The sequence below is a fragment of the Thunnus maccoyii genome, chromosome 6, assembly GCF_910596095.1.
Source record: "Thunnus maccoyii chromosome 6, fThuMac1.1, whole genome shotgun sequence".
Classification (NCBI taxonomy): domain Eukaryota; kingdom Metazoa; phylum Chordata; class Actinopteri; order Scombriformes; family Scombridae; genus Thunnus; species Thunnus maccoyii.
Window position 1 is genome coordinate 33,267,318 of NC_056538.1, and position 14,273 is coordinate 33,281,590.

At 39.3% G+C, this 14,273-nt stretch overlaps 1 protein-coding gene across 7 annotated transcripts in view; it reads right to left on the reverse strand.

Annotated features, from left to right (window-relative positions):
• Positions 1 to 14,273, reverse strand: part of LOC121898667 (latent-transforming growth factor beta-binding protein 2) — a 101,757-nt gene that overhangs the window by 86,673 nt on the left and 811 nt on the right. For 6 of the 7 annotated variants that reach the window (XM_042413986.1, XM_042413980.1, XM_042413985.1 and 3 more), the window contains exons 1-2: positions 12,494 to 12,920; positions 2,195 to 2,265 (exon numbers count right to left, since the gene is read on the reverse strand). In XM_042413986.1, coding sequence (XP_042269920.1) covers positions 2,195 to 2,265; positions 12,494 to 12,771 — 349 coding nt within the window. In that variant the 5' untranslated portion in view covers positions 12,772 to 12,920. Of the gene's footprint in view, positions 1 to 2,194; positions 2,266 to 12,493; positions 12,921 to 14,273 lie in introns of those variants that run through there. The other variant, XM_042413979.1, reaches the window with a different exon arrangement.

The following is a 14,273-nucleotide window of genomic DNA, read 5'->3' on the forward strand; positions in this document are numbered from 1 at the left end:
ATTAAATTGGGCGAGTTCAAAGTTGTGAAAATAACGGGGGTGTTTTGAATACACCCCCGTTGTTTTCACAGGTAATTTGTTAGTCTGTCCCCCCCGCCGCAGGAAATAATGGATTAATCCTGGAAAGCTGTTGATGTAGCACTTTTCTCCTTATTCGACCAATGAGAATTTAGCCAGACGAGAGCATATCGACCAACTAATCGACCAGCAGACTACAGCCCTACTGATGTGCTGTTATGTGTAGCTTTTGTATTTTGTATTATGAGTCCTGTGTGTTTTTTTGCTTTGTACTGTTTGTTATTGTGCTGTTATATGTTTTAATTGTGACCTGCTGAAGGGACTGCAGATGAAAATTAGCTATAAACTAAACTCTGGTACATCAAATGGTAACATTTATGTTTAAACACTGTACATGGTCCAAATAAATACATAAATAAATAAATAATCCTGGCTGCCTTCAGACGTTAGAGGTGAAATGTCTTCTCATTGCTTTCTTCAAACTTCCATTTGTGAAAACGTGTTTGGTTTCCTCTACAAGTGAGGAAGAGGCAAAGTAGTTTTTCTTTTCTTGGACCACGTGGTTCATCTGGTGATCAGTACAACATTAAAATTACACATAATTGATATAGTGTATAATTGCCTCCAGAGCTTCCTATAACCTGAATTTTAAAAGCAAAAGTTAAATATGAAGCTACAGCCAGCAGCTGCTTAGCCTACATTAGCATAAAGGCTAGAAACACCCACCAGCAGCTCTAAAGCTCTCTGATTAACACAATACATCCTGTTTGTTTAATCCAGACTAAAGCCAAAGTGAAAAAACAACATTTTTACAAGAGGTTAATTATATTTGTAAAGCACAAGGTTAATAAAAATGAAAGTATTTGGAATATTAGCAGATTTAAAACGGCCCAAAACTGAATTTAATTGAGTCAGTTATAAATATAACATTCAAACCATCAACCTGATATAATGTACTGAAAATATAAAACAGTGTATAAATGATTCTGTTTTTAGACCAAATCACAAAATAAGATCTTGCTTTGATTCATTAAGACATGTGTGAGTTTTCTACCTGAACATTTTTCCTCCACATGTGTTTTTTTATCGTTTATCTGGTCGGTTTGCAGCCGTCATGTTGTAATAAAACAGCGGAGCAGCTGCAGATATTAAAGCTCCTCTAACAGAAAACTGCTGTCTGTCCTCTAATAAAACTCATCTGGATCACAGCGACAGGTTTAACATTTAAGTTTGTTTTTACCTTTTTAAATAAAATCTGAATTTAAAAGCGTTCAGTAAAAGCTGGAGAGGCCGTGGGTGTGTAAGTGCTAATTGAAAAGTGTTCCAGTATTTTGTCCACCCCATTAAAGACACAATATGTAATTTCTGCTGCTCAAAACAGAAGATGCAGTTTGATGATGTCGTGAAGTAGCGTGGGATCATGGGAGTTGTTGTCTTCATCGTTTCATCGAGACGTCTCCTCTCAGACTCGGAGATTAAAACCAGTAGAAACACTGAATGAAACAGTTTCAGTGTTCAGCAGACAGAGGACGTTCAGACGGGCTGTTAGCCGAGCTGCTGCTAACGTTAGCTCAGCTTGTTTCTCTGATCATTTAAGATCCAGACATCAGATGACTTAAAATCCTTTATCTGGTTGTAATATTTACAGTTAAAAACCACCACAAGATCTAAAAAGTTTATCATAAAAATATGGCTTAAAACTAGATAAAAAGTAACATTGTTAAGAAAATGGCTATATAAATAAAGTTTATTATTATGAATATCACCTTTCTGTCAACAACTGAAAATGTATAATCCTCATAAAAGTAGAATTTATGGCAGAGCTGTTGTTAGATTGCACAGCTGCTCCTAATAAAATGCTCTCTGAGTGTGTAGTTTAATATTTTAAAATCATTCAGTTTTTAACAAACAAACAAACAAACAAACAAACAAGGGGAAATAGTGCATTTGTTGGGAACTATTTTCTGCAGCGGATGAATCTACATTTCGGTCCTCTGGTGAGTTTTTCTGGCAGCAGGATGATGTGTGTTGGATCAACAGAGGAATAAGAATCACACACACATAACTAGAGAATATCATCAGATTCAACCAGTTAAAAACATTTGAAGTGTTTATCTTCAAGTGATAAAGTAGGAAAAGGTTTTAGTTTTAAATGCTGACATCAGTCTGTACTCACGTTTGGTGCATCTCCTGGTTTTGGGCGAAAACATCCATCCGACACAACAAGTATCTCCACATACATGAGGACTAAAGAGAGAGAGAGAAGATACAGGATGTTATTTAAGACAATAATAGAGGAATGGCGGAGGGCGTCTCCAAAAACTGAAGCTAATATGAAGCTTCAGCGTCCAAATTAATCAAATCAAGTAGATATCTTTCAACGTTACAGTCTTTTTAGTGCCAAAGTTCCTCTTTTTGTTACTATACTTCCACCTGCAGCTCAACAGGGAAACACAAAGAGGGAATTTGATGCTAAAAAGACCATAAATGTGTCAGATTTTAATGACAAATATCTCCCAGTGTGCAGCATGACTGTTCTGGGAAAAGGAGTCAATTAGCAGACCAACACTGGGTCAGAACCCCCCCCCCTCAAAAGAAAAGTGACAAGCCGGTGTGACCTCACAGCTGTGTGTGTAACAGGAAGTGTGTGTGTGTGTGTGTGTCAGTCAAATGCGCTAAGATGCTCGTTTGAGAAGTTTCACCGCCGCGTTTGAAAAAGCGGACGAGATGAAGCAGCTGCAGCCTGAACAAAAGAATAAAAAGAATAAATAATGTGTGAACCGGTCCCCCTTCTGTGAAAAAAGATGTTTTTTAAATGTAGCCGACTGAGGGAGGACACGGCCTCTCTGAACAGGATTTAATCATTACTCACAGTGTACTGGCTGTATTGTAGCAGCAGAGGAGGCCCCCACTTCACACACTGCCATCGACTAACACACACACTTACACACCAAGATGTGTGTGTGTGTGTGTATGTGTGTGTATATATATGTGTGTGAGTGTGTGTGTTTTGAGTATTAAACCTGTATACACACAGACAGACAGTCTGGTCAGGTCTCACAGTCTGTGTCTGAAATCACTATATAGAGCACCGCATTTAAACTCCTTTTTATTTGAGTGTCTTAACTCTGAATGTACATTTTATTCACAATTATTTTCATTATTGATGAATCTGTTGATTAATTTCTCGATTAATAGTTATTTATATAGTTGTTTAGTGGTTTCAGTGTTTCCTAAAGTCCAAGATGACATCTTTAAATGTCTTGAAACCAGAAAATATTCACATTTAAGAAGCTGGAATCAGAGAATTTTTAGTGTTTTTTTCTTGCAAAATGACTCAAACTAATTAATCAATTATCAAAATAGTTAGCGATTAATATTCTGTTGATCAACCAATCGATTAATCAACCAAATGAAATTCACTTTTAATTTCTGGGTCACTTTTGAGTGAATTAAGTAACTATGGCGACACATTTTGTTTACAACTTTACCGACGAAGCACTCTGATTCGCCTCTGATTGGCTTCCTCTCCATAGCAACAGCAGCCGAGGCTCGTGGGTATTGTAGTATTCTGAGCCATCCGCCAAAATCACGGACAAAACATGAGAAACGAAGTGTAAATAATGTAAATATTAACCTGTAGGATCGTTATATTACCAGAAGTTTCTGTGTTCAGTTACATCGATTGAAGAAATATTTGAAATGAGAATACAGAACAAGGAGAAACACTTCAGGAAGCAGTTGCTGCTCACGCTTCACTGCTCTAATATGCTGTTTTACTTTTATTTTGGAGGGGTTAACACAAGCAGCTTCTCATTTCTAGTCAGCGACCGTCAGTTTTGCTGAAATGAAAACTCTCACTAGCAGATTTAAACCAGCTGTAGCTAGTAAGATAATTAAGCTAACATGAGCTCCGTCTGTTAAAAACACTGTTTCAGTTCAACTTTTTAATGTTTCCAGTTGACTCTAGCTAATGGTCCCAGTCTAAAGGCAGCTTCCCCAGTTGATGATCCATGTAGAAGAGATGGAGATAAAGTGTGTTGTAATTTAGAGCTAGTTGTGTTGTAATTATGTTGAGGAAAAAGATCTGACTGTTGTTTCATTTAAACACAACCCAGTTTAGATTACATACATGTTTGAATGTGTATTTTTAACATCATTAGAGAAAAGACTTAAGATGAGGAATAACTGATGTGTTGGGCCAACGTAACATTATCTCAGGTAACAAGGCCGAGGTTTCTGGAGTGTAAAACTTATGTATAACATAACCTGTAACCTCCCAAAAATAATGAAATGTTACTTTGACTCTCGGTAAGCTGTGTTATGTTACTGCTGCAGGTAGTTAGCTAGTTAGCGGGACATGCAGCTAACATTAGAACAGACAAACATGCGGTTAAATCTTTAAGTCTTTATACTTTATAAGGAAAAGAGCTTTAGAGAAAGTTCAGTCAGGAAGATGATCTGTTGCAAGTTTAAGCCTGTAGTTTTATTTCTCAAACCATCCTGACAATCACATGTAAATAAAGATCAGCTGTTCACATCTATCCAACAGCACAGCGACACACCTGCACTGTTACCCTTCATCTTTTTAAATGTTTCTCTCTCTCTGCTTTAGTGCGTTAATGCTGCTGTTATGCGAGCAGCTCCATCTCCCACCATCACCACCTAGTCTTCACAGCTTCATCAGCTTCATCAGCTTCATTAGCTTCATCAGCTTCATCAACTTCATTAGCTTCATCAGGGTCATCAGCTTCATTAGCTTTATTAGCTTCATCAACTTCATTAGCTTTATTAGCTTCATCAGCTTCATCAGCTTCATCAGCTTCATTAGCTTTATTAGCTTCATCAGCTTCATTAGCTTTATTAGCTTCATCAGCATCATTAGCTTTATTAGCTTCATCAGCTTCATTAGCTTTATTAGCTTCATCAGCGTCATTAGCTTTATTAGCTTCATTAGCTTCATCAACTTCATCAGCTTCATTAGCTTCATCAGCTTCATCAGCTTCATTAGCTTCATCAGCTTCATAAGCTTCATCAGCATCACCAGCTTCATTAGCTTCATTAGCTTTATTAGCTTCATCAACTTCATTAGCTTTATTAGCTTCATCAGCTTCATTAGCTTATTAGCTTCATCAGCTTTATCAGCGTCATCAGCTTCATTAGCTTCATCAACTTCATTAGCTTCATCAACTTCATTAGCTTTATTAGCTTCATCAGCTTCATTAGCTTATTAGCTTCATCAGCTTTATCAGCGTCACCAGCTTCATTAGCTTCATTAGCTTTATTAGCTTCATCAACTTCATTAGCTTTATTAGCTTCATCAGCTTCATTAGCTTTATTAGCTTCATCAACTTCATCATCTTCATCAGCTTCATCAGCTTCATTAGCTTCATCAACTTCATCAACTTCATCATCTTCATCAGCTTCATCAGCTTCATTAGCTTCATCAGCTTTATTAGCTTCATTAGCTTCATCTGCTTCATCAGCCACCACCAGTGTCTGGACTCTGTGAGGGGGATTTATCTTGTTGATGTCCCTCTATTAAAACAATCTCCCTGTTGAGTCTAAACACCAAAGACTTTCTTAACAAGTCTTAATAATCATTATATCATCTGTTATAATAGACTGAACTCTGAATCCTCCTGTTACAGCTTCATGTACAAACTCTAGCAGACCTGCTGTGACTCGTTATCGTTAAACTATGGTTGCACAATCTCTGTTCGGTTTAGCGACTGGTCAGTTAATCAGTTAATTAGTTAATGAATCCCTCACACTGTAACTAAACATCTGCAGTAAGTTTCAGGATGATTTTCATAGATATGAACTGAAACCAGCAGCTGACTAGAAGCTCAATGTGAGAACTGATGGAGGTAAAATGATCAGCTATACTCTACGGAAGTCCTCATAATCGGTTTAAAGCGTGCAAAAACAGCGGGCGGTACGGTCCTTTAAACGTACGGACGTCACCTCACATCAGGTTTTAGTGAATTGACAGATCCTCTCTTGTTCTGCTGCTGCGTTCACTGAGTGTTACTGTGCAGAAAAATACAAGCATCAGCAAAAAAAAAAAAAGAAGTGATCATCTAACACCGTGTAGTCTGTGTTCGCCCGCCGCCGCCACCAGCGCCTACACTCTCAACATCGCCTTCAACTTCAAAAAAAAAGTCTCCTTTTTAACTGGTGAGAGAACACTGAGCAGTCTGTTGGCTTCTCCTTTCATCTCCTGTTTTTACTTCCACAGATCTCTCAGAGAAAAAAAACTCAGAGAGGAAATTTCCCTTCAGATACATTTAATCTGCATAAATACAGTTCAGATAAACACAAAACTCAGCTGAAACTTTTCTTTTTTCTCTGCAGGGAGGCAAAAAAAAAAACGTAATTTAACCTCCGTCTGTTCAGTTTAAAACAGCTGGAAAGATGGAAACTTAAAAAACAAGATTAGAGTTGAAAGATTTAGTCCATTAATTAAATATTTGCTGCTTAAAGCTTCTCAGATATGAGGATTTTGTGACTTTCTTTGTCTTCTATGATGGTAAACTCTTGAGTTTTGGACTGTTGGTCAAAGACATTTGTAGACGTCACCTTTGACTCTGAGATGCACGGCAGCCATCTTGCACCGAAGCGTTCGACACACATGAGCACATGAGATCATCTGAAGGACGACGTCTCCTACAGCACAGTTTCCCCGTCACTGCACTGGGGTCACTGGGATTTATTGGGACCAGAGAGAGGGAAGTCTGCCCCCCTACTGGCCCACTAACACCACAAGGTCTCCCATCCAAGTACTAACCAACCCCCCCCGCATGCTTAATAACAGTGTTTGATCATTGAAATCACTGTTTTTAAATTGTATTTTCTGTGTATGTTGCTCTTTTAATTTGTTTCTTCTCTCTATGTTGAAATAGGGCTGATACGATATGACGATATATATCGTTTGACGTATATCGTTTCATTTTATTTTATATCATTCATATCGTGGTGTCACAAATCACACTCTTTCAGGCAATATCTTTCATCATTTGACGACGCTTTGCGTTCTTCAGCACAGTCGGATGTGAGGCAAAGGACGAAGGCAAGACGCCATAAACAAACATGGAGGAGTCCAACGAAGGAAGGGGCTACTTCTGTCGTATGGACGTGGTTTGGGTATGAAAAGTCTGACACGGACCAGAAAACCGGTCCCCTCGTCAAACTCAAACACCACTAACCTCTTTAACCACCTGCGCAAGAGTCATGTCAAAGAGTACGAGGAGAGTCTACAGATGAGAAAAGAAACCCCAGACTGAAACACTGTGAGAAGCTTTTACACCGCGGTACACCGTATAACAAAGATTCACAGTCAGCAGGAGGATTCATGTGAAATGTAATAAGAAACAGGCCTTTCCATGTGGTCATTTTATATAAAATATTCATTGAATTTACAGACAATGTGCTATATCATGATATGAGATTTGGGTCATATCGTCCAGTCCTGTGTTGAAATATAGATGAAATTTCACCGATATTTTATTGTCTTGTAATTTGTGAAGCATCTTGTAACCCTGATTGTTGTTTATTATTATTATTATTATATATTATTATCAACTTTGACTCTGGGAAAATGTTAGAGTCTTTTTATAAAGCAGATCTGAGTCCTCACACTGATACCAGAGTGTGTGTGTGTGTGTGTGTGTGTTGTCAACATCTGACAGGACTTTGAAGTCAAGAAAGACTCTTTCTCTTTTTCACACATTCATACAAATACGCCTGTTTTCTTCTTCTTTAAACCTGCTCTGTTTACACACACACACACACACACACACACAGTTTATAAGGCCAGTCAGTTCACAGGGTTTAGGATTAAAAGCAGTGATCTGTGTGTGTGTGTGTGTGTGTGTGTGTTGACTTTGCATCCATCACTTAGCTGTCAGTCAGACTTGCACTTGAGGCCAGTCACACACACACACACACACACACACACAGAGCGGGAGAGAGAATTTCACACATTCCTGAGGCGTCTGCAGTCCAACACACCTGACAGGCTTCTGATTGGTCGGCTGTTTTTTTTTTTTAATGGTCAAACACGCTCAGCCTTTACATTTACAGGTAGAGAACAGCTGTACGGTTCCTTCCCGACTCATCGTCTCCATCTTGTTTCATTCGTTACACACTTCACATGAACAGCAGGAAGCAACACGGTGAACGACTGCAGCAGAGACTCACTTTATCTCCACGTTTAAACAATTATCACGTCTCGTCTCTCACTGTTTCTAACAATTATTAACCCTTTTACCCTCTGATGACCATTATTCCCTGCTTTTACAGCTAATATAATGTACTTGTGTGTTGTGTGATGTTCTACATGTTTTCTAACAGGTTTATGGTCTCAATCACTAGTTTCAAGTCTTCTTCAATATAGCATGATGTTCATTTTGTAAATTATGGTCCTATTTATAGTAAAATAAAAGCAGTGTCTGCTTCAGGGCGTGGCTACCTTGTGATTGACAGGTCATTACCATGGCAACAACGTTGGTTATATACGTTGCTTATCGTAACCCCAGATTATAGCCATAGCCGTCGCTATTTCAGTGTGTTTTCAGTTCATGGAAGTTAATTGTAACATTCTGGTCGCCTAAAAAGTTGTTCAGCGTTTAGTTGAACTAAAAGTACATTTTGTTTTAAGCAGGGTTTTTTTTTTTTTTTCGCTAGCCAAAATTAGCATTAGCATTATCACAGTTAACCATAGACTGTATAAAAATATGGACGTAGTTACCGTGACGTCACTCGTTGGTTTCTGAAGAGCGGTTTTGAAGCTTTAAGTGAGCCGCTCCAGTCGTCGCCATCTTGGCAGTGCGTGACGCTGCCTAACTCCCAGCCAATCAAAAATAGGCAAAGAGGCGGGCCGAATGGCTGAAACAAGCCACCTAGTGGCTGGCGGACCTGTCACTCAAAGCAGCCATGTCCTTCATTATGCATAACTTTACAGCTTAATAAAATTTAAACGGGTGAGTTATAAAAAAATTCACCCCCCGTACAGTTGTCATGAAAGAGGAAATTAGCTACAGAGACCAAAACCGTTGTTTGTACCAGGCTGTAAACATGTTTATTTCTGCTGTAAAGTTGGGCATTTTAACATGGGGGTCTATGGGGATTGACTCGCTTTTGGTGCCTCAAGTGGCCATTCAAGGAACTGCAGTTTTTGGCTTCATTTTACAGCCTCAGAGTTTGCCGCTTGCTGTAAATGCAGCATGCTAACCAAGCTAGCAGCTAGCGTTAGGGTCAGCTCCACCCTCTCGTCTCAAATATGGTCACTTCTGCCTCCAAAAATCCAAGATGGCTACGGTCAAAATGTTGAACTCAAGGCTTAAAAACCAACGGGTGACGTCACAGTGAGGCTACGTCCATTATTTCATACAGTCTATGTGGACGAGTTAGAACTTTGGAAAGCAAAGACGTAACTGAAATATAAAACCAATTTCTCACCAAGTGTCTGCTGCTGCGACCCACGACTACAAACCAACCAATCAGAATACGACATGAAATGACGCCATTAAGCAACATGTTAGCAAAGTTTAGGAGAAGACGAAACAAACCAGAACGATGGAAGCAAAATGAAAAAGAGGTTTGTGTGACTTTTCTGAGGACGGATGACGAGCTGATGACGTGTCGCTGCTCTTATTTCCATCATAACGCTACGATTCGCCAACATTCATCTGACAAACTGATATCAGTCTGAAGACGCCTTAAAATGTGGGAATCTGAAGAAATAGTTCTGGATTCTCATCGTTGTTTATGTAGCTGATTGTTTTAGTGCAATGCAAACACCTTAAAAGGTTATTTAAAGATTATTTTTTTCCATTAATCATTTTGGTCTAGAAAACGTGTGTGCGTCACAATAACCTAAAGTCCAAGGTGACGTCATCAAATGTCTCATTTTTCATCAAACCAACAGTCCAAAACCAAAAGATGATGAAAAGCAGGACATTCTCACATTTAAAACCCTGAAACCATCATATATTTGTCATTTTCGTTTAATAAAAACACCTAAATGATGAACTGAGTTGTTGATTAATGCAGGCTGAGTTCACTTTTGTTGTCCTGCAGTGTGGTTTTTGGAAATATGTTTTTATATATACTTTTCTAATATCAGTCGCAGGATATTTTACATTAACTACATGAAGCTGATACTTTTGTACTTAAACTGTGATACTTTGACTACACGTATATGGAGGACTGAAACTGCAAAAATTAAAAAATGAATAAAGAAATAATTATAATTATATATTGAGTCAGTTATTTAATATAACATTAAATGCAAGAAAAAAATAATATTAAAATAAATGTAGACATTAATTAATTGATCAAATGTGACATAAATTGATATTTCTGTTTTAATTTATTTAATTTAAATATTTATTCTAAACGAATGTATTTCTGCATTTTCTTTTTACATTTCTTTATGCGTTCCTGCTTCATTATGCAAATGAGGGGGGCTGTCATTCAAAGGGTGTCATGGGGTCGACAGTTGGTCTATTGATTGATCGACATCAGAGTCATAGATCAACTATACGTCCTTCACTCCCACATCAAGTCCACTTTCCCAGCAGCAGGAAAAAAAGCAGCAGCTGGTTTTCATGCAGGTGAAGAGACGGACTTCACTGCTGCCTCTGTGATGAAGAACACGGTTGTGAGGGGCTCATTCTGGACAGAAGGGTTATGTTTTTTTGGGATATGATAAAGTTAAAAAATGGGATGTTGAATATCTGGTTCGATTCCTCACAGCTGCCTCATCAGTTCCACCTTCATCAGCAGCTCAGCTCCAACCGGAGAGACTCAGCTCCAGGTCCTCACCACGTCCTCAGGCTAGGCTAACCCATCGTTGCTAACTTTGGAGCTAACCCCCTTCACTTTTCAAGCAGTTGGGGAAACAACAGACGTGACTTTTCTTTGTCTTGACAAGCTGCAGCATTTATTAACTGACACACTGTAGTCTGTACATTTACTGCTCAGCTCACATTCACTGCTATGCCTTTCTGCATAGTTTCCTTAAAAGAAGCTATGCCTTGAAGAATTTCCGCAGCAACGACACAGAGGGTGACTCATCTCTCAGCACAGCACTGACCTGGGAAGCTCTGCCGAGGCCTTTACTATTCTAGACTAAACACTGCAGAACGTTTGATTGTGATTTCTAACTTTCTAACTGTTTTTGAATGTCGGTGGTGAGACTAAACTTTGGTCTACATTTCTATTACATAATGTGCTTTATTGTACTCAACGTAGTTGGAGAATATTAGAATGCACTAATAGTTTTTATTCATATATGTTTGTTAGTATCAGCTGCTGGTGGCCTGATCATTGATGCAGCATCTGTTTGATAATAATTATGAAGTTGCATAAAACGTTTTAATACATCCAAACACTTGATTGTTATTCTGATAACTTGTATAAATTGTCACCTTTGAAACCCTTTGTAACGTCCTCTCTGCTCTGCAGCAGCACCGTAAACGTAGTTAAGAGTTAAATCAGACACTGCAACATAGAACTGATTTAACAAGCTGATCTGTTAGTTTCTGTTGTGTGTAAGTATCTCACCAGTAGACAATCACTACTAACGCTGCCTGATAGCAAACGTTATAACATCGTGAGGTGAAACGGCACCGCATTAAGTGCCGCTAGCAGCACGTCTGCCCGGTTCTCACGCCGCATGTTATGATAACTCCTCTAGTCTATCAGCCGCCTCTCTTAACAGCTCCGACACCGAGCGTCCGGCTGACGTCGCCATCACAGCCCTCCTCTAACCAGCTCCTTTTCAAAACCAAACACTCCTCTCCAGCCCGGCCACCAGTGTGGGAGCGAAGCACTTCTAGCGGATCTATGCACTCTGATGTCAATCAACCGATTGGTGAAAAGTTGACCCCATGACACACTTTGAATGACAACCCCCCTCATTTGCATAATGAAGCAGAAACGCATAAAGAAACATAAAAAGAAAAAACTAAAATGAATAAGTTTGGGGAATAAATAGGGGGAATATGCAAAGGGAAAATAATACATAAATATTTTTTTAATGAATAAATTAAATTGGAAAGGTAGATAAAGGTAAATACATACAGAAGAAAACACATTTTATCAATTTTTTAATGCCTACATTTATTTTTTACGTTATTTTTGGTGCATTTAAAGGCATATTAATTTATTTATTGAGTCATTTCTTTACTTATTTTTGATTTTGGCAGCTTTGGTCCTCCATACATACAGGTGATATTTCTGAACTTTTTACTTAAGTAAAGAAGATTTTGAATGAAGGACGTTTACAAGTATTTTTACATTCTTGTGCTTGTATATAAGTAAAAGGATCTTTCACCAGTTAATGAAACAGGTTTCTGTGTTTTTCAATAACCAAAGTGACACAGTATGTCAAACCCTGTGTAAAAGTACACAACACTATACAGATATAGAGTAAAAAAAACTAAGGCAAAGTATTTCTGCTGCTCACCCGGTCAGAGCTTCTCTCCTGCGGACACCGGGCTGCCCTCCTCGGAGCTTCGCCCCGGTCCCCCTCACCGCCGCCGCCGCCGGCTTCGTGGCGTCCAGCCGCAGCGGTGAGTGCGTGCCGGTGCTCTGTCTTTTCCACCGGGTCTGGTGATGCCGGTACCGGGGCTGCACGCCTTCCTCCTCCCGGTGAGGATGAGCAGCAGGTTGCAGATCCGAGGACCGAGTTGCAGCTGCGAGGTGAAGAGTTACCATCCAGACCATCAGGAGACGCAGCCGCATGTTCGGATGTTACAGATGTCACACAAGACTAGAAACGCAAAATAACTGCACGATATTTATACGATCTGATTAAAACACTGAAAAATGCATTTTGTATGTGAGAGACAGTTTGACCGCTTGAAAGCTCCCAACGATCAGCTCCCAGTGCGGTCTGGTCTGCCCTCAGGGGGTTTAGGCTATATACAAGCAGCGCGTGAGCTGATGCGCTCCAGCGGCCAATAAGAGGACGGGAAAGATAAAAAAAGAAAAGAAAAAAAAGGGGGCACGGATCCAGTTGTATGAGGAATTCATTCATCATATCCTGACAGTGCAAGACGGTGGCATACAACTGGTGGGTGGTGGCGTTGTTTGGAGAGAGGATTTGATAGTTTCATGTGATATAATGTCAGACTGGAATTTGCTTTGTTGAGACTGTTTAATATTGAGCAGGTGGAACCACAGCAAAGAGGCAGAAACAGAAGTAAGACTGAGCATCAGGTTACCATGAGTAAAGGCAATAAGAAAAATATTTTACAGTGAAAATGATCAGACTTTAAGAGTGTAAATCAATGACAGACCATTTCATTCTATGATTCATTCTCATTTTATCCTCCCACCTATTTCGTTTTTCAGTTCATGAATTATCAAGTGGATATCTGACACATTTACAGTCTTTTTAATCATCAAATTCCCTCTTTGTGTTTCCTCGGACAGTGTTTCCCTTTTTTTTTTGCACAGAAGGAGGACTGTGGATTTTGTCCTCCATCACTTCCATTGTAAGATCATTATGAAGGGATCTTCTAATGGTCAGTATGAACAGGAGGAATGATTACAGCAAGAAAAACAGGTTTAATGCTCATTTGATGACTGACTGTTGGTTTAAGACACACTTGATAAACTGTGAACCCGTCGTTTGAAGCAGTTCCTACATTATCCTTGTTATGTTGTGAACATGTGACACACAACTAAGAACAAAACAATACCAGGCATTAAGACCACACATGCACTCATGCAGACAGCCTCTGACAGATAGTTAATTGGGGCTTCATGCATCATATGTACTTCCCTTCTGTTTACCTTAAGCTTTTATTGTTAGTTAAGAAAATTGACCCATGAGAGGAACCTCTGTGATTATTCCCCGGCCTCAGTCTTGTCCCGGTTTAACACTTAGGACCTTGGTGGGTAAAGGGAGGTTTGATTTAAAGTACGTTCTTTTTCTGAGTGGTCTTCAAGACCTGTTGTTGGACTGAGAAACGTTTGTTGGGTGACTTCTGACCACACTGGAACACAACTGACTGGTAGGAGAGAGATTTTATTTTCCCAGTGGGGGCCTTCCCTACGTAAGAACCACGATGGATCAGGATGTCATGAGTTGGTCGTCTCGAGTTTTGGCCTTGAGAAGGAAGTTTTGAGGTGGGAGTCGGTCAGGGATCCAGCCTGGGATTACTCTTATATGTGTGAATGTTTTGGCTGCATGTAAATAGAATATGCTAAGCAGTATGAGACCATAAAGCAGAGGAAAG